This window comes from Manacus vitellinus, unplaced genomic scaffold (assembly GCF_001715985.3).
Source record: "Manacus vitellinus isolate BGI_N305 unplaced genomic scaffold, ASM171598v3 scaffold_5_pilon, whole genome shotgun sequence".
NCBI classification, from domain to species: Eukaryota; Metazoa; Chordata; class Aves; order Passeriformes; family Pipridae; genus Manacus; species Manacus vitellinus.
Genome location: NW_021940682.1, coordinates 16,757,762 through 16,778,666, shown reverse-complemented (window position 1 = coordinate 16,778,666; position 20,905 = coordinate 16,757,762). Strand labels below are relative to the sequence as shown.

The 20,905-nt window shown below is 43.6% G+C and overlaps 1 protein-coding gene across 1 annotated transcript in view; it reads right to left on the bottom strand.

Moving 5' to 3' along the window:
* The window catches only part of CACNA1I (calcium voltage-gated channel subunit alpha1 I), a gene marked incomplete at its 3' end in the record, with an annotated part of 84,701 nt that overhangs the window by 54,898 nt on the left and 8,898 nt on the right, over positions 1 to 20,905 (bottom strand). Inside the window, exon 3 of the mRNA XM_029963416.1 lies at positions 11,408 to 11,505. Within this exon, the coding sequence (XP_029819276.1) occupies positions 11,408 to 11,505 (98 nt within the window). The remainder of the gene's footprint in view (positions 1 to 11,407; positions 11,506 to 20,905) is intronic.

The following is a 20,905-nucleotide window of genomic DNA, read 5'->3' as shown; positions in this document are numbered from 1 at the left end:
CAAACTCTTCAGTGACTCTCGCTCCCTCCAGACACTTGCCATCAACCCTGGTTAGCGCGGCCGTCACAGCCAAGCAGACTCGTCTGGCACGTGGCAGCCCCGGGCACAGCGGCCCGGCGGGGTCGAGCAGCCGGGGCAGGGCTGGCGAGGAGGCTCCGGGCAGCCAGAGCCGGCTGCGCAGTGCAGGTGTGCCCGGAGGCACGCCCCGCCGGCCCCTGCCCCTGCTCAGCATCGCTCTGTCACTTCGCCTTCTTTCCACCTGCCTCTTTCCCAGAGTGAGGGCCGACAGCTGAGCTGATTCACTCCCTAGTGCTAATCACACTGTGATCTGAACGGGGGCCTGGCTCAGGAGGGGGTGAGAAATCCTGTTGTTTCTGGTTTCTTATATCTCACTCACCTCTGAGGCTTTCAAATCCTACCCAGCTATAGAGTGAGGGAGAAAGCTAGTGCATGTGAAGTCAAAAGGAGATAGCTGTTTGAAGCATCATTCCCCTGCTCTGAGTAAACCAGATGGAAGAGAACATAATTCTCAGCACCCATCTCATCTGCATCGTGAACCAAGCCACCCATTGTCATTTTAACTGGAGCAAAAGCAAATCTACTTCCCATCAGCACTTGTGACCGTAGCTGGCAGGATATTTTGCAGAATGCAGAGAGTGAAGTGTCATTATGTTCCTCGGCCAGGCTGCTTGTCCAAGCGTGCCTTCTTTCCTTCCTCCCCTGCCCCAGGACACATGGCAGTCCATCCCGCTAGCATGTGGTTGGCAGGATTTTCCTGTGCATGCTCCGTTATGGAAATTTTCAGAACTGAGGAACCATTCCAGCAGATAGGTTATGCAGAAAGTACACTGAAAGAAATGCACCTTTTTTTTTTTTGCAGCCAATGCCTGTAGTGAAAATAATTTCATTTTTTGTGCACAGTGCAAGCTGGTGCTCCAGCTTGTGGCCCTTCTCACTAATCTCTTGCTGATCTGAGGTTTAGCTATCATTTCACACATTACATTCCTGAACATCAGCTAAACTGTGGAGCCAAACTGCTGCAAAGAGACACCAGTCAGCTGTTTGTCCAATAGTAGACACACTGCCAAGCTCACTGATACTATAACTCACAGCTTTCCCCGCCACACAGACCTTTTCCCTTTGCTGCATTCCTCCTAACTGAGGCCTCTCCTGCAAACAACAAGTGTAAGGTGTAAGTGAAGTGAGCTCAGCTGGAACAGCTGGTGCGCAGCTCCAGGTGCCTTGTCCTCAAGCTGCAAATCCAGCCTCATTCACGTTGCAGACCATCACCAATGCAAGAGAGAGCATGTCCAGATGGATAGCCAGACCCAAATTAAATGAACTCTACGGAAAGGCAGGTCCAGTTGATGATATGAGACAGTGAGAGACCTTAAGCCAGCTCTGCTGCTATGGAAAAACTGCCCCAGACACACTGGCCTCACTCAGATGAGCAAAGTCTTCCCATTGATCTCTTCATCAAGTTCCTGGTGTTTGCTGTCTCCCTTGCCATGTACCCTTGTAGGATACATTTAGAGCTGGGGGTTTTGCACTTGCAGATTTTCAGCATGATCCATAGTTCAGGAGCACTGGTTAAGTTCCTCAGAAATTCCTCACTTTTGCCTTACAGTCAAGCAAAGCCTTCTAGCAGCTCTGACTGGCTTAGACACATCCTGTACAACCTGTTCATGACATAACCTCAAATTATTTTAATCTTTGTCACTCCTCAGTGTGACCACAGAAAATATCAAAACATGACATTTGCAGTACTTATAAAGCTTCAGCCAGTACAAAGAGCTGTTGTTCATTTTCACAGTAACATAGGCACATCAAGCCTCATCTTGGTACAGTGACTTCCCTTAGAATACTGAATCAAGTTCAAGAATTAAGTTTCCTCAGCCCTTACCTTTAAAGTATTCCTCAAGTTAAGCCTGAGGCAAAAAACTCCAGAAAAAAACTGTTGGCCAGAGCTTCCCCCTGCTGGGACAACAGAGCTTTCCAGAGTATGTTTAGAGTATACTCATAAAAGAGAAAGAACTCTCTTAAGCTTTCTCCAAGGCTGTAGAAACAAATCCATTGTGATCCAGGGACTAACACAGACCTCACCTCTTTTCAGTTGGAGAGCAAGACATGGATCGGGTCAGGTCAACATAAGGATCAAAAAGCAAAGTAAGAGGGGAGAAAAAATACACCACTTAGAACATCTCCCAACAGACATTCAGCTAAAACAATTGCCAAAAAGAGAGTGCAAACGAAACCAGAGATAAGCAGTTTTCCTTGGGGCAGGGGGAAGATGAGCAAATAAACACATAGGTGCTGCATAGCCACAGTGCTCAGCAGACTGCCAAAGGGGGCTCAGGTGGAGCTTCCAGGTGTTTTGAAGAAGCAAGCTCAGAAGTGAAGCCTCCTAATTGCAGACCTGACCCCAGGGTTACAGTGGCCTCAAGAAAGAGGGTGAAATCCAGCGAATGTCTTGACACCTAAATGCTGACATCTCTGGAAAAAGGATGGCCCCAGTCCAGGCTTTTCTGTCATCCACAAAGGAGACATCCAAGCTCTGCAGCAAGCTACACCTTGTTATGGGTGCTATGAGCCCAGTTGAGGTTTCATGGATAACGACAGAAAGCTCCTCCACCAAAAGCATTCACATTCAGTATGTGCCACCATAGCATGGTTGGTAGCCACATAATCGGTGACATGAGCAGAAACAAATGCAGGCAAAGGTCTCAGTCAGCAGCCCTTTCTTCACTCTCTCTCCATTATCACCTTGCAAGCTTTGGACTGTTAAGCAACCTTGTCTTGGAGAGTGATGACAGGTGTCAGATTAATTCTTAGAGAGGTGTCTCTCTGGGGGATTGCTGTCGTTCTGTTCTTTTTTGTAATACTGAACATCTAATAAGCAACACCTACTACCACCTGCTACAGTAGTTCATTCACTGATAATCTCATTTTTCCCCCATTTATCACTGCAATGATGACTGCATTCACTTTCAGTGAAGAGTCTATTAAAAACATACAGCACCAGCTTTTCTTTCAGAATTGCTGGGGTCACCCAACACCAGGCAAGGTAACTTCAGTGCTGTGGCTGTGAGCCACTTGCCTCCATTCTATAAATATCCTCAAGTTCTTTACACATCTCTAGTGCTGTGTAAGTGGGACAGAATAATGCAAAATATTATGTAAAACAGTGTTAATGCAACTTCTGGTTCAGATTTAAGGGAGCTGATTTCCTCTTGCTGTCACTGGCATGAATCATGTTTCTTTCTACTGCAGGCAGTGACATGATGTTAGGTGAAATGAGTGTGAACAGGAGAATCGGGCCCAAAATGCACAAAGATAGAGAAATTTAAGGTTATGGTTGTAAATTGCCCTGCCCACACACACAAAGTGTAATTTGCATTAGTGTAATATGACATTATCTTTCACCCCATAATACACTGTCATTATTGCTCACATTTCCATGGTATCCATTTCTTGATAGGTCCCATGGGACAGATTTTGCAAAACAGCTCAGCTCCCATTTAGGCAGCAAAATACATGGCTGGGCTTTCATGAGTGCTGTGTACACTGGAGGCTGAGCTTGTTTGAACAGGCAGTAGAATTGTCACAATGGGAGCTGTGAGGCAATGAGCATTTTTTAAAATTCTGGCTGTGCAGGTTCTCCTCCGGGAGAAGGAAGAAATAAAGATTCCGACAAAGGTCTTTTTATGATTTTGTTTTGTTTTGTTTTTTTCCAGGTTTGCTTTACACAAACTCCAAGATGCTGTTACTGACTGTTGTGATTTTTATTGTGAGTCTTGGGAAGCATGGCAGAAACCTTTAGGTGTGAAATATTGTTATGACTTGACAATGCCAGATTACAGCAAAAAAAAAGAAGTTTCTATTCCCCACTACTATGGGGGGGGGGGGGGGGGGGAAGAGGACTAAAAGATCTGAGTCACAGATTTAAGGGTCTGAAAGCCATGGGGAAAAAAGAAATATAATCTGTGATTGGTTTTCCTTTTGCTTTTTCAAATCTCACAGCTTTAAACCCATCTGATAACCTACAAGCACACAATTTGTGACTTTTGAATACTTGCTAATAATAGTGAAATTGAGTGGACTGCTTCAGAGAGGGAAAGATTACTTTCTCCCATGATTACCTGGCAACATATTACACACTTGGAGTCCACATGAAAAACAGCACTGAGATCAGACAACAAGTAAATAAAATTGCAACCTGTCTTCGGTGACTGAAGACTTAAATTAGATACAGGAAAAAAAATCTTTACTGTGAAAGTTGTAAAGTACTGGAACATCCAGAGAAGTTGTGGATGCTCCATCCCTGGAAGTGTTCAAGGCCAGGCTGGATGGAGCTTTTAGCAACCTGGTCGACTTGAAGATGTTCATGCCCATGGCAGGGGAGTTGGAACTAGGTGATCTTTAAGGTCCCTTCCAGCCCAAACCATTCTATAATTCTATGAAGATTTCCTCCATCACTACAATATGTGGGCCTCTGATAGACCAGTTTTAAACAGCTCCAGAGAAGCATCAATTCACAAACTCATCCAGCATATTTATCTGAGAGTCAATAGATTTTCTTTATACTAGTCCTTGATTTTGTTTTGGTTTTGATTTCCTTCTCTCCACCCCCCCCCCCCACTGTCTATGCATTATCCTACACACAGAGGTGCATCACACCTTCATGTGCTGTGCCCGGCAAACCCCCCTGTTTGCTTCCTGTGCATTTCTCTTTCTAGCCAAGCTCCTTCTCTGCTCTCATCTCTATTGATCCTCATTCTGCTCTGCTCCCCTTTGCACTGCTCCCTGTATTCTGAGCAAGCCTGAGCATTTAGGGTTTGACTGACTTGATAGAGAGCTGCACATACAGGATACTGCAGCTCTGAATACGTTTCCATCTCTGATCTGTACCCTTCTTAGAGGAAAGACATCCTTTAATGGCCTGCTCCAGGCATAAATCACATTGCTCTATTGAGTGCTTTGCTCCATTTGGCTAGGAGATTGGATTGGGAACAGAGGACACAGACTGAACTTGACCCCATTGGTCAAGTCCATTCCCTGTCAGCTTCTCTCCATCCTTTCACTGCCCACCTGTCTGGGACAGAGCCTACAGAAAGCTGGCAGCTTTGCCTTTCAATACATTTGTGTCACACAGCCTGACTAGGGAATGAAAAGTGCTTTGTGACCTTTTTCGGTGAGAGAACATCACTCCTGTACCTGTACTAACCTGCACAAGACTTTGGCTGCATGTGGATAAATCTGTGTGTATACACATTTGCACATTTTGGTTTGTTTGTCACTGAGATGTGATAATAAAGATTTACAGAGCAGCTTCTACAAAGAACTGTGAATGAGGTAAGTCTAAATATTTGGAAAATATAACAGTATCTGATTTTCAGTTATTACTTCACAAATAAAGCTGAGAGGGGAAAAAATATACTTCCAAAAGAGTCAAATAGAAGAGGACAGTTTTGAAAGGGAATCAACATTGGAAGAGAACAAGCGAGTGACAGTCCACTTGCAAAAAGATGGAAGCATCTGAAGCAAAGACCCTAGGGGGGAGGGATTTAGAAGAGGAACTTCATAATCCCTTTGCATTTCCAACTGCTAGGGCAGGACTGCGCCTGTCAAATGTGCTTGTTCTTTGTCTGATCTAGCTTTAAAAGAGATTGTTTTGCAGCCTAATATATCTCAGTCAGAAGCTAATTTCACACACACTCATCAGTGAAATTAGTTCTTCAAAAACACATTTAGAGAAGTAAATGTCATCACTTTTTCCCCATGCCAAGTGCAGGGTTCATAGCCAGATTGCTCTATCTTAGGCACTGTTACAGCACCAAGCACAGGTAGCTTGGTGTGGAATACAGATTTAAGGCAGGCATATAAATGCAAAACATCTGTTTTTCCAACTCCAGGATTCATCTGCTTTAGACTATTTTTATATTAGTGCTTCAGTCTAGTGAGATGAATGCAGAGCTAAGAGTTAGGAGATGGCAGTTGTATTCCTGAGTCTGCTGATGACAATCACTGGGTCTCATTCACCTGGTCTGAAACATGAGAAAGACTGAAATAAAAAATCTTGGTTTATATATTTAGGATCTTGATATCTTCAAGAAGAAAAGTAGAAAACTCCAGTCTATTTGGACCCATGGAGCTACTATAATTACAATCATTGATAAAGAAAAATGGAACTAGTTCAAGATTTTCCTACACAGCACATTTACCAGCAAAAAATATTATTTCATTGAAATAAAAATGATGCAATAGTTATTAAAACATTTAGCAAAAAAGAGGACAAGATGAGAGAAAATCATTTTTATACTAGAATGGCATGATTGAGGATTTTTGATTTTTAAACTTCTTTGCCATGACTAAGTGTAGGAAAAAAATCAAAAAACCAAACACATCACCTAAAATTAGGCAGCATAAGGCCATGTTAAAATGGATGGGAAAAGATTATTTTTGTTGTGACTAAAAATAAACCACATTTAGAAAAAGCGGAACTCCCCACAAATCTGAAATTCTATTTCCTGCACAGCTAGTAATAAACATATAACATATTTCTAATGCTTATAACTCCACATACATATTACTGCACTTACACACCGAGTATTAGCACATGTATACCCTTTCTACTCCATAAAGTTGCTATGCAACACTGCAACAGACTCCTTCAGTTCCATACAGTGTGGTCAGCTGAAATAATCTGCTTCCAAATGATGAATCAGTTACTAAATTATAAGAGGAAACTCGAAGACATCAAATATAATGCAAGGGCTTTTCTTTGCATAAGGCCTTGGCAACAAGAAAGAATAAACTGAAGAAACATTTTCTGCTCCAATGTCAAAAAACTTAATAACAGAAGTGCAAGAAATTCAAATTATCAAAAATGACTCAAAAGTAGGCAGAAATAAAACCAAACCAGCCTCCCCCTCCAGATCTTGTGCCTTGCCATGAGAAGAAGCAATGAAAGAGCTGCAAGCAGCAATGTTTCACCTAGCAACCTGACACACAATCACAAAATGATAATAACAACAAATGGATGTGGAATTTCACCCCCAGAATAGGACACAGACATGCCTGGAACAGAAAGCAACTACCCCTGACAAGATCTGGAGGGTATTTTTTTTCCTTTTTACACTTCTTCAGTGACTTGCAGGGCTTGTCACACCAACTCACTGCCATGGAATCAAATCACGTGCTAATAGGACCAGAACTATCTCTAATTTTTTCCCTCACATTTTCGAAAAAAGCCCCAAAAGGTTGAGTTCCTGGGGTTGTAATCAAGAATGCAAGAGATAAGAAGGAATGTTGAAGAAGGCGTGATACATATTACAAAACTAGGGCTCCTCATGTTTTCTCTAGTACACTTCAAAGATGACATGAGAATGGAAATGACATGATCAAGTGTGGCAGAACCCCAGGCTTCTTCATTCAGAAGGGAAATCTGTCAATGGTCTGTAGCACATCCTGCTGAGAACTGCAAAAAATGCAATCAGTTGCTTATAACCAGTAGCTAAAGATCAGCTCTAACCCTGACATAAGAAAGTTGGAAATCTAGAAGTGTCTCTGTGTGAGCTCTCACAGAATCATAGAGTGGTTTGGGTCGGAAGTGACCTTAAAGATCATCTAGTTCCAGCTCCTCTGCCATGGACAAGAACCACTAGTTCCTCAAAGCCCCCATCCAACCTGGCCTTGAACACTTCCAGGGATGGGGCTTCCCCTGGAAAATCCCATTTTGCTTCCTTTACTTACACAGTGCATCTTAGTTGATTTGAGACTGGAAGGACTCCCAAAGGCAGAGAGTTTTACAGCCTAATTATGAACTGGGTGGAGAATGTAATTCTTAATGGACATTTACCACCTTTTGATTACATTGGATGTCCTTCTCTTCTACTGTCATGATTCAGAGAGTCTATGCATCCTTTACACCATAGATAATGAGCATGGCACACACAAATAGCGTTTGTCAGCTCCTTGTGCGATATTGTTTCAAAGCCTCAGAAGTCTCACTGCGAGGAAGGGCTTTCAGTAACATGTTAAGAAATGAGCATGGGTAAGCAGTATTTAGACATACCCAATTTGGATTTGGGCATTTAAACTTCAGCCTTGCCCACCTGCCAAGAGTATAAAATAAGTTTACTTAACTTATTTAACAGGTGACACTCTTTCCTCTACCATGTTTGCTACTGTTTCCTTAAAAACTCCTTGTGAATTTCCTCTCTTCTAATTTTCTGACATCATTATTTTTTTTCTGTCATGTAGCATGAAATTTCTCTCAAAATTCTCCAGAAATTTTTCACTTCAGTATGTGGACTTTTCAAACACTAGCTAATTGGTCGAGTGTTACTGTTCTTTGGGCGCTAAATAATCTACCCCAACAGACACTTGAGCATTCTTCCACTCATACTGTAATCAGTCAGGTTCCTAATCACTTTGTCCATTCTCCTAATAATAGTCTGCCTTTATTCAGTCCACACAGCCAGACTTCTCTGTGAAAATCTGTCCCTACCCAGGTGCCCACGTGGAAGCCTTTGAAATGGCCACTGGTGAACACTGGGCCACAATGTCCCGTCACAGCCTTTTGGACATGGCTGAATATCTGCCTTTGAGATTAACCCTACCGCCTCTCTCCAGATATCTCACACTCACAACCATGACCTCAATCTCCCTCTACCTCCTTTTGTCTGATTTCCCACTTTCTTTGTTAGCACCTGCAACACCTCCAGCTTGGTATCATCAGTACATCTCACTAATAGACTTTCCTCTTACTTCAGATCTGTAATGAAGAACTTTAAAAAGGCATTAAAAAAAGATTTGTGGCCAAAGGTCCCATTAATTATGTTTGCTGTAGCCCACTAGGCAGCTCCATTTATCACCAGCCTTTGTTTACAGCCTCTTCGCCAGTTTTCAGCCCTCAAGTCAATGCTTCCTCTCCCAGGGAATCCAGTTTAGGTTTGTTTTTTGTTTTGGTTTGGTTTTTTGTTTTTTAATTAATGACAAGATGTCTTTCTTCCAAAACATTCTCTGCATATAACCACAGATTTACGTAGCAAGAAAAATACATAAATATTTAACCACAGAGTGGAAATAAAACAGCATCAATTTCATACAGGTAAAGTTTCATACTGATAAAAGGAGCAGACAGGTAGTGTCATGGCAGGGACAGCCAGAGGAAATTCAATGGCCTCTGCTCTGCAAAGGTCAGGAGAGATGATGAAAAGCATCTCTGGTGCCTCTGCATGCATGGAGCAGGTCCCTGATGGGTCAGTTCTGACGTGGCTCACACTACTCTTCCCTGGGGCATCTCTGGCTGTTCCAGAAGATAAACAGAAATAGAAGGCGGCCTTGATTTTCTGTCAGTCTTTGCTCCTGACCACCAGTGTCCATCAATTAAAATGGCAGACACCTGTAGGAGGTAATTGGATGTCACTCAGGATGTTTCTGCTCTCCATCAGGGTTAAGTCTACCCTGTAACAGGGATCAGTCTCAAAGTAGTCTGAGCCCAAACTCATGGGACTCCTGATGAAGCAGGGAGGAAAGGAGGCTGCATAACATGAGGATGGTGTTGCTCTCACATAGCTGGCAGTACGCTTTCTGCAAGGGGCTAGCTTGCCATGCACAGCCTCCAGCCTACCCCTCACAGAAAGGGTGCCTCCTGACACTACAGTGCATACCCACTGCCAGGACCAGGACTGGCTCCCTGTCCTCTCCCCCCTCTGAAGAAGCGCCAGAGAGATGGAGACAGGCTGGGGGAATTGTTCTGCTGACAGTCAATAGCCAAAAGCTTGTGTTGACTCCCGTCCTTATCACCCCATGATGGACTTGTTACGTTCCTGGGTATAGTTCTCAGCGCCCCAACCAGCTGCTCTTCTGCCTGGCATCCTCCTGCCGTGCTGGGCACAGAGGACTGTGCCTCAGTTTCTCCATCACACCTTTCAGCACTCTCTGCTCATGGCTGTTGCTCAAAGTCAAAAGTGTACCTAGGAAGAGGGACAAGACTCTGTTCTAGAAGGGCTTTGCATGGAACTAGAGACCCTCAAATCCACCTCCACAACATGTTCAGGAAATAGGCGTCATCATGGAAGTGACTTTAGCACAAGGAAAAGCATATGATGCAGACTGGGTCAACTGTGCAAACTCCCTCAGAACTGGAAAAGAAAAAGAAGCATCTGAGCTTGAGAGAAGGATTAGGAGAGCTCTGGTGAGGTCTTAGCCACTGCATACGATCTGATTAGGGAGATTATGGGGAAGTGTCATGGGGCTGCATGTGGGAGCTGCTGCCTTTGCACAGGGAACAGCCTGAAACATCAGAGTGACACGGCAGGCTGAGTGCAGTGCTCTCGCAATCCCCTGATCTCAATGGCATGCATCCTGTCTGCCAGTTCACTTCCATACACCTGGATACAACCACTGAAAAACCTGAGCCACCTGCATGTTTCCTGCAGTTCAATAACAATAGCAATGCTTGCTTACTTGCTTCAGGATTGCAAGGAGAACACCACTGATGAGAAAAAGAAAAACAAGGGAGACAAAGGAAGGGAAGGTGAAGGAAGAAGTTCAGCACCACCGAAAACTTCAAAGCATGGTGAAGAGGGTGGTCTCGTCCCCATCCTCTGGGAAGGGAAGATGCAAGGGTTATGAATGGACCACCTCCACTGTGGGTGCAGTGCACGTGCACGGATATGCCCCAGGGCTACAACATATCTCTGGTTTAGATGCAGACCTGAGCTGAGGGCTGTATGTCAAACTAAAATGGTGCTGGTGAGCAGCAATTTGGCTACTGACACATCCAGGCTCAGGCACAGCCCTGGCATCCCCATTCCCAGTAGTGCTCAGCCTGGCTCATACACACGCCAGCTCACAGCGGGGATGGTTGGCACAAAAGAGGGAGTACAAAGCACAAGGCAAGGAGGAAAGAAAAAACAGTCAGTATTACACGACCCTAAGCTGTAATGGCATGAAAATTTTTTAGAGGAGAGGATCTGGAAAACCATGTGAAAGCATGAGCTAACCAATTTTTCCTGCTTCCCCAAGCTCATCCCTCTTTAGACCTTTCGCACAGCCCTTTTTGAGGCTGAAGACATTGTCAAACCTGCAACGCTCTTCAGCAAAGGGAAGAAAAACCCACTTTCCTTTACTGCACATTGTTCAACTTCAGTTCCTGTGCCATCAAAATGGCTGTGCACAGAATACCCATGACCAGATATGCTGGGAAACTCTTGTTTTCCTGCCCATCCTATGACACCTCTTGGCCCTTTGATCGGTAAAAACCTGCACATACCCTGCAGAAGCCTCCACTCAGTTTGTACCCGAACCCTGCCTGGAGAACACCACCACATGCAGCCTTATTGGTCATGTACTCCCCAAAAACTGAGCTGAGCAGGTGTGACAGGGAAACATGACTTACTAGGCACACGGTTGATTGCTTTCAGGGGTCTCAGGACACGGACAGTACGGATTGCAGACAAATTAATGTTTTGGAGATCCAGGGAGTACTCCACCATCCTGCAGAAGGGGAGAGAGAGAGAGAAAGAGAGAGAGAGAAAGAGAGAGAGAGAAAGAGAGAAAAAGAAAGTTTAAAAGAATCCAGAATTTTGACTTGAGCCACAGATTTATCATTTCTGGAGTTTCTGGAAGCCATGGGGATGAAGTCTGAGTTTTTGGAAGCAAAATTGGAGTCTCCATTAGCTGTCCAGGAACAAGACCAGAGCCCACAGCTCCTCTGGCAGAAAACACAGTGAGCAGTGAGAGCGCACATGATGCAGGCCAGGAGATGTGATAACACGTACCTGCTGTGACCATCAGGAGGGGAAGGAGCTGCATGAAGATGCACTGACAAGAAGCATGTGCTGCTGGTGAGGGCACACGCATGGAGTGGCCATTTCACACAAGGCCAGGAAAAGAGGGCTGTGTAGCCAGTTGTGTTGAGTGTTACCTGCAGCACAGTGCGGTGCTCCCCGTGTTCTCCTCATCTCACACTGCAGGATACAGTCCCTGGAGGCAGCTTCAGCTAACCTGTTTTATCTCGCCTAGAAAATAACTCTCTTACTTAAAATGGTAACTGCTTTGACTATGTGGAGAGGCTTCCCCCATACCTGTGAATCACTCCTTTCTGACACCAACCAAAAGGGGGAAAGCCTAATTTTAGGGCATATGCTAGACTTTAGCTTCCCTAACACAACAACCTGCTATGTAAATAACCTCAAAGTGCAAATAGGTGTGACTAATGCATTGGCTTTGCTGTGAGAGCTGCAGGTGCAGGTGACAAAAAGTGACCTGGCTCAGCATCCCTTAGCCCAGCGCTTCCCTCCTTGCCAATATGGCAAATGTCCTGCCTCTTTGAAAGCATGGTGAGAAACCATTACACTAACCATTTACCCTGGCCAGCAGTTTCTACCTGAGGATCTCAAAACATTTTACATATTTTTGTGAACATAGATGCATGAGGCCTCCAGGTGGACATGGGCTGTTGTCACCAGCTTCCCCTGATGTGCAGATGGGACCAAGGGGGTAACAGAGTTGGTGGGTGAAATAGCAGCAGAGTCAGGACAAGGACTACTTCTACTGAATCTCTTCTCAGACATGAATAATGAAGCTACAAAACCTCCCATTTCCTTGGCCTTTTAATAAGGCTCAAGAGATAGAGAGGGACTGGGGACACAGCCTTTTGTTACTGCACCCCTTCTCAGAACAAATACATTATAATTTATACAGAAAGACCCACAAGTCAACCTAACGTTGACTCAGATGCATCTGTTGAGGAACCACTGATAAGTGAATGAGAGAGCCAAAGTGAGATATGAAGAGGGAAATGGGGTACATCTAGTTTGTAAAAAATATCAGGGAGAGGCATTTAGTGAAATGGACCAGTGCACTGGTCATTCTATTGATTACCCTCCACTGAAGAGGACCTCAAAGAGCTAATGTCTGGTTATCTGTCTACACCTTTCACAAAGGGGACTTGTCAGAGTGAAAGATTTTCAAACACGATGGGGTAAACCTGTCGAAGTGTTGTGATTACTCTCTCTCATGCTCTCTCTCTTTCTCTCCCTCATTCCTTTCACTCTGTTCTCTCATGCACTTTTAGGGTAATTGCATGCAATAATTTTTCCTCTGAAACACAGTGGCATTCATTTACCTCCCTGGAGCTGTCAGTTCCACATATGCCAAATGCAGAAGGAGAGACAAGGGATTTCATGCAGATAATCAAAATATTCACACCCCAAAAAAATGTAACCCAAAAAAACCCCACCTCAAATCAAGCAGCAATATTCAACTAGCCTAGAGAAAACATTAGTGACAGACAGAGGCTTAGGATCTATCTAGTCAGATCAAAGTGGGAAGTGGGTATAAAGGAGGAATGCACACAAATATAAATGCATAGGCATGACTACAGAACATCATACAAAGGACATACCTGTGTGGTTCAAAGAACCAAGGGTTTTTTGTAAGCACTGACCAACCTTGCTCCAAAAGCATAAAGTAACATTGCCTCATCAGCATGTTGTTACTCCTGAATTAGACAGACCTGCTGAAACTTTAGAACTACAGTTATGGACAAAACACCCTATAGACATAGGTGTATTGCTCCTAGGACATGAACTAACAGCTTTTCACAGCACAGACTTGACATGAAGAGGTAGCTTCATGGCTGAAGGAGTCCCTACACTGCAGTCTGTTACAGGGGGTAGGTATATGCACAGAAACATAAAGGTGTCCAAGCTTGGTGAAGTCCCACAGAACTTTCCTCTCCTAAAAAAGTGCATCCACTAGAGCACTGGGTTGAGATCCAATCTCTGAAGGTAAAAAAAATTCTTTTGGGGCAACAGCAGAACAACCTGAAACAGAGTCAAATGCCAAGTAAGCAAATAGTTCAAAATACATTTAATTCCAAAAAGTGGTCTTTTCTGAACTGCAAGGAACCAAATGAGAAGTCCTGAAGAACATGGTGACCCTCACAGAAACTGAACGCAGGGGAAAAGCAACAGGTTGACAAGAAATCAGTGGACAGAGGTGACATCTCTTCTTAGCCTTAACCATGCAAAATTATTTTTAATATAGAACCGCTGTTTACAAACCATTTAAGTTTTGTCCTCTTGTGGCTACAGCCATGTTGCTAGCCTTACAATGGGAGTAACCTTAACCAGGTGCACATCATTGCCCTCTCCTAGCTGGAATGAGTTTGCCACCTATGTAGTACAGTCCATGTGTCACTAGAAAATTATTAATCATCAGAGTAGTGGACTGTGGGTCCTTTCAGGGCAAGACAAATGCTGTCTTAGCTGCAACTGTGCGGTTCAGACAGCAGCAAGCCAGCCTCCTGCAGCCCTCAGTGACTGCAGATTTGCTATGATTACATTCCAGTATAGCCAGACAAAAAAAGCCAAACAGACAATCACACTGCCAGTGAAAACACCAGGCTGTTCCCAAGGATGGGTTAGAAAAGGGCAACTGCTAAATTTTTCAGAGATCATCTACTAACAAAAATGAACTCAGCCCTAGGAGGCCCCAGGGCTTCAGCTCGATGAACAGACCCCTTCTGCCTACAGTTCTTCCTGAGACCTCCTGATCTTGGCTGTAATAACAGAGAACATCCAGGATGCTTGAATCCCCATGGATGAGTTATATCTGTTGTAGTCACGCAAATTGTAACCAAAACAACTCCAATGCAATTCCAGTGTATTTTGTATTAGAGCCTCTTGTTCTTGCATTTTCATTCTTAGTGATGGTTTTACTCCTCCTTGTGCAAGGTTGGCAGATGACCAAGGTGAAATGAAACTCCATTGATTAAGGAAAAAACAAAACATCTTCTGTATAAGTAAAACTGATAAATTCAAATGTTGCCTCCTTCCTCTAATGAAATGGGATCTCTAAGTGACTCTGCTGGAGTCTACAGGCATCTGCAGCATTTCAGGGATTGTTAGCCCAGCTCTTCTTGTTATTATCATTCTCCAACCAGCCTTGCTCCCCACTGCCTGGACACCCTAGACACATAACCCCCCCTCTAGGTCTGGGCTGCACCCGATCTCCTACTGCCATATATAGAGGTGGCGTTGGGTTGACAGAGAGTCAAAAGGGATTATCACAAAAAGTGATCAGTCAGCAACTGGCAGCACATTTATGCCAGGAAGTTCACGTTTGCTGTGTCTGTGTCTAAAGATCTTGCAATGGTGAATCAGGTGTACTGTGCTTATTTGGACTCTCAGGCAGGCACTCAACCCTCAGTGCTTGGATCCTTATCATGCCAGCAACCTGCAGAACCCCACGTTTGCTCAGTGTTTGTAAACCAAGAGCAAGGAGCATTACAGCTAGTACAAAATGGTTGCCTCCTTATTGAACTCCAGGAGATTTCCAGGCTCCTTGTTCTTGCTTTGTAGCAGCTCAGTGCCATGGGCAAGGGTAATCCCCACGTCCTGACTACCCTTCATCTAGTTCTCCCACCTTTATTGGTTGCTTAAAGCATATCTTGTTTGTAAACACCTTAGCTTCTTTAACATCCAGGGGCAGTCAGGCAAAGTCTAGGATGCAGGAGAAATTTAAAAAAAAAAAGCCCATGCTGGTTGTGAGTCCTTTCCCTTTATCATGAGGGGACAGGGTGGAATGCACCTCTTCTGAGGGAAACAACACCTCATTTCTGGCACCACTAAAGTATTCTGTGGCCTCTGGTGTGGGTGGACGAGTGGAGGGACAGGTTCAGAAGCTTAAACTATGCTAAATCAGACAGAAACTCCTGATCTGTGATGGAATTTGAGTGCTGAGCTGTCAAGACAATTGAATATATACAATAATTTACTTCTTCCCTCGCTGGAGATTTTCTTCTTTGAAACTTTCTATATGAAACTCTTCTAGAAGGAGAGGGGATTGACACATGCACTGTCCCGACATCACACAGCTCAAGACTGATGCATGTTGGGAACGCTGTCAGGATAGGAAATGGGATAGGGACACCAGCTGCATGTATGGGGTTCATCCTGCAGAAGCCGGGAGATGCCTGGCAGGGAACACCTTTCCACTCGAGCTCTGCCTCCCTCCCTACTCTCAAGGTATCCCACCTGTTTCCTATCCTCTCTCTCTCTCTACATCACTCTGATTCATGCCTGCCTGCAACATTTCCACTTCGCAATTTAATCTTTCATCTTAATTTACAGTTTTGCCACTTGTCCCTTGACTTTCCTTCAGATTTTTCCACTTTTCCTCATATCCTTCAATTCCCTTCCCAATCCATTATTTTCTTTTCCATCTTCATCTTTATTCTTTTTGTCCCTTTCCGTACTGATCATCTTTCTGCTTTCTCCTCCAACTTAGTCTCTGCCTTGTTGATAAACATTAGCCTATGTCCAGGTACGTCTGCTCAGCTGAGCACACAACAGACCTCAGGTTAAAGAGAGATGAGACCAAGCTAGCGCAGGGAGCAAGTGAGCAATTTGTTAGCACATTGACCCTGTCCAGAAAGTATCTGGTCTCCTGTAGCTCCGCCCCATGCCAAGCCACTAGAGCAGACAGCGAGTAAACAGGGATGAGGGGGCGTGCAAACCACTGGCATACAAACCTTCAGTGCTCATGAGGCCTCAACAACAGCAGAATAGCTTCATCAGCTACAGCCTGGAATTTTGCTCCTCTGTACCTGTGAGCTCAAGCGTGGGCTTGGATCTGTCTTGGCACTCAAGAAGAGCAGTGCTCACTGTCCAACAGCAGAAATGCATGGCCAGAGTGGCTCTGTGCCAGACACAGGAGAGCAGACTGACCAGCAGGATGGAGGAATAAAAACTAACGCTATTTAAAATAGAGATTATGAAAAACATGTAAGGAGTCCAGAAAATTCAGACTTTATCTTGCTGCACATGAAACCCAAGATAATGTAGTTATGCAATGCCTGGCTACCTGCTACCTCACAATTACATTCAATGAAATCCATTATTAAAACACTTCAAACATTACCATTTACATTTTCATATTTACATCTCCTTATACCTTTATTAAACACTCATTAACTTTCCTAATCTTAGCTTCTGAACTTCTGTTTGCTAAAAATTAGAAGCCAAGAAACAGTATTTAAAATGTATAATGGAAGCATTCATGAAAAATACCAAGGCAGTATTTTTCTTATGACACAAAGCCAATACGTTTTGTCAAATTCAAAAGCTGCCTAATTCCCCTTCTCTGATAGAAGTTTTCAATTGAAATCTAATTACCTGCAGTCTAATCAATTCGTATTTCTTTGTCAAATAAATTTGAGGTTGGCACTGAAGCCAAAAACTTTAAGGCTGTGACTTCCTAGCTGTAATTTTGGACTTGCTGTGAGTGTCTTTGGGAAGTGAAGCTTTTCCTGCCTGTGGACTTTTATTTGGTTCTTACATCTATGAGTATCTGATATGAACAAGGCAGAAGACTTTAATTGCTCTCTGCTCTGAATTCCTTCAGCTTTTCAGCTATGTCAGGGGTCTAAGACTGGCATGCACCTATGCCATGACTAGATGGGATTTAATCGATGTCTTCTGGGTACAAGAATGTGCCTTTCCATCCTCGTCTCCTTGATTCAGCCATCAAATTTTACAAAATAATTTCTACCACTTCCAAAAACATAGGATGCATAGGAAAAACATAAGACTAAGTCTGTCAGCTTTCCCTATCTGAATATTTTATTCAGATATCTATGCCAAAAGTTGGAGCTGGCATCTTTCCGTTTACCAAAATGTCCACCCCCTTGATATATGAGCCGTCCTACAGCTCAAATCTCCCACCTGCAGTTTATGGGGTGGTGGGAGACTGATTTACCCCTAAATACTCCCACTTCTGTCATACACATCAGGATGAGAAGTAGGTCCTGCTACCTTTGTTCTGGCTTCAAAGACTATGGCTACAACACAAAGAAGGAGCAAAGCCCGTACTCCCAATGGTCCTGTATCTCCACTGTTATGTTATTGAGCCATTCTAATGAAAAGAAATTTAAAAGCATGTGCATCACTATATCCACACAGTCCTGGGTCCTTTGTGGCTGGAGGTGTAGCAATGTGCGGAGAACAGGGCTGGCTAGGCTCCCTCAGAAGCTCTTTGAGCTAAATCTCTGGTGTTCCAAGGGAGGGTAGGCAGTAAAATCCACTTTCTGGTGTCCACAACTGTCTGGATAGTGGAGACTATCTGCATTGGAGCAACAGCAAGGAGGCAGGAGGAAGATCAAAGAGCTGAAGAGGTAGAGCATGGGGCATGTGTGACGTTCAAGACACTTCCAGTCATCGCTTGCTAAGGTTGGATATGCCCGAGTTTGTACGCAAGGAGAGCAGGGCATGAATCCAATCTCTTGTAAACCCATCTGGACATTTTAGAAGCAGAGCCAGGAGATTTTGATGAGGCCTGCCCAGATGCTGGGCAAGAGAGGAGGGCTACTGCTTCCACTCTGAGTCTGCAGCTACAGGATGCACATGTACTAGTGGATGCAAACTTGCCTGCCCAGCAGGACCTATTTTTTTAAGACTGCTGCACCATGCCTGCCCTTCTCCTTTCCAACCAGAGCCACATCCTCACTTTTCTTAAAGGTCCTGGGGGCTATGGTAAAAGTTAGACTCTTTCTAGGTGTCCCTTTTCCCCTGGTCAGTTTTGAGTTGTGGCCCGTGCTCCCATTGCCTTTACTTGCTCACAGCTGCAAGAAAGCAGAACATGTCCTGGTACATTGGGAATAGGCAAGACTGCATGGACTGTGCTAAGCACATGAAGCCCTCAAGTCACATCAGGGCTGCAGTCATTCATGGATGACTCCTTAAAAGTGTTGTCTTCATGGATGCTCTGACTCCCAACTAATGGGTTATTCGGACCTGATTTTTTGCTATATGGACATCGGTTGCTCCATGGTGCAGGAGGCACAGGGCTGCCAGGCAGTCCCCAGTACTGAGCCTGCTATCAGATCACTTGAGATATACTTGAAGAGCAAACTGTGCATTTGCCCCCATTTTGCACAGTTTGGTGCCTCTGGGGCCAGGCTTCAAAATCCATCCTAAACAGCTGATTTGAACTCCTTTCAACACCTACTATAGAAAGAACAGAATAACATCATATGGGGTGTGGCCAGACATTACACAGTAGGCCTCCAAATTGCTCTGCAAACCACAGTATACTAAGCTAAGTAGTCCTGCTTATCTCTTTTAAATTTAGAGCTCATTACTCTGCAAAATGACAACTCTCTGCTGACATAAAAGCTGAAAGATAAGTGAAGAAAAAAAAAATCCCTTGCTAGTAAAACGAGAACTGCAAAAATTATACCCTTTTTTTCCCCTTCATAAAAAATAATAATAATAAAGAGAGTATAATTCTGTTAGTAAAAAGACATTTCCTCAGGGAATGTTAGATCAGTTGCTAATTACACAGTCAGCTCCAGAGCTGTGATGCTTTGTATTCTTAAAAAAAATAACCTGCAACTGTCCCCCCCCTCCAGTGCAAAATATTTCTTTTTCTTTTTCTTTTTTTTTTCTTTTTTTTTTTTTTTTTATTGCTGCGCAAGCAAAAGCTGCTGAAAGCTTCCAGAGCCTGTGAGCCTGGTCCCTTGCTGCCTGGAATGTGATTATTTCACACCCTGGAACACTCAGATTTCTCTCCAAACTGTGTACTAGGAGAAAATGTCAGAGTTTCTTAATAGTTTCAGAGACATGATACAAAAAGACATAAGCAGGTTTTCACACTGTGATAAGAAAGCCAGAAGGAGTCGCTGAGCTCAGATGACTGAATACGAATGATGGGGCCTCACTTTTAAAAATCAAGAGTCAGAACACAGGCTCTGAGCTCTGTATTTCATTGCTTAGAGAAGGAAAAAAAAAAAGAAAAAGAAAAAAGAGTGTCTGCATTTGGTCCTGTGAGCCTGCTGGTTTTGCTTTGTTCTTCTGGGTTTTAGGCTTTTTGGGTTTTTTTATGTGTGTTTTGTTTTTTTAAATAAACCTAACATTCACAGAGTAGGGAATTAGCTTTTAGGAAGGCAAAAAAATCAGAGGCAATAATTGAGAACTACACGTTACACAGAGAGGGTACCACTCCCTCCTTCTTTTCTGGTATGATTCATTTAATTTTGATGACTGCTTTCATTTCAGTATGTTGCACATCTAGCAATAGTTTTACTAGGAGAAAGCAAATGAAATAATTAGTATCATTAAGGATGGAAAAAAGAGTGCATGTTGGAGGGAAGGGCTGTTCTACTGATATTTCTACCCTTGGTTAAGATGCTATTTAGCCTGCTGCTTGCTGATTTCCATCTTTATCTGATCACTACTTGAAACACCTAATTGCTATATTTATTACAGTTTTCTTTAACTTGCCATAATTTTATAGAAACTTTTATTTGGCGAAGAGTGTTAGCTAACTAAGATTTTCTGTGCATTCCGCTGTTTACACTGCTGCTAATAAGTATTTAATGATCTGAGATTTTGAAGTCATAACTATGCAAATTCTGGCCAGGTCCCTGAAGAACCATAGTTAATTAAAAGCAAAGAAAAAGCAGAAGACTGGCAACACACTCCCCCATCTTGTGAGATTAAGGCCAATCAGTGTGTTTCAGGCTAAGCAACATCTTCCCAGCATGGAAGGGCACCACGCAGAGACAATTTTGTTTCCTGGGAACAGGTGGGCATTGAAGGCTTAGAGGCTGGTACCTCACATCCTTCAGAGATCTCCCTTTCCTGGACTGAAATGTGGAGGATAAATTTGGAGCCATAAGTGCTTTCCATGTAAGGACACAGTTGGTGTTCAGAGGTACACACAGTGATGCTGCACAGATTTGAAAAGAGTTTGGATGGGTGAATTTGGGGATCATCATCACTGCAAGTTTATGGAAAGGATGCATTACCTAAGGAATTATGGGAAGCAGAAATCAAGGACAGTAGATAACTATCAGAAAAAGAAAGTAAAAATAATACCTCAGGTAATA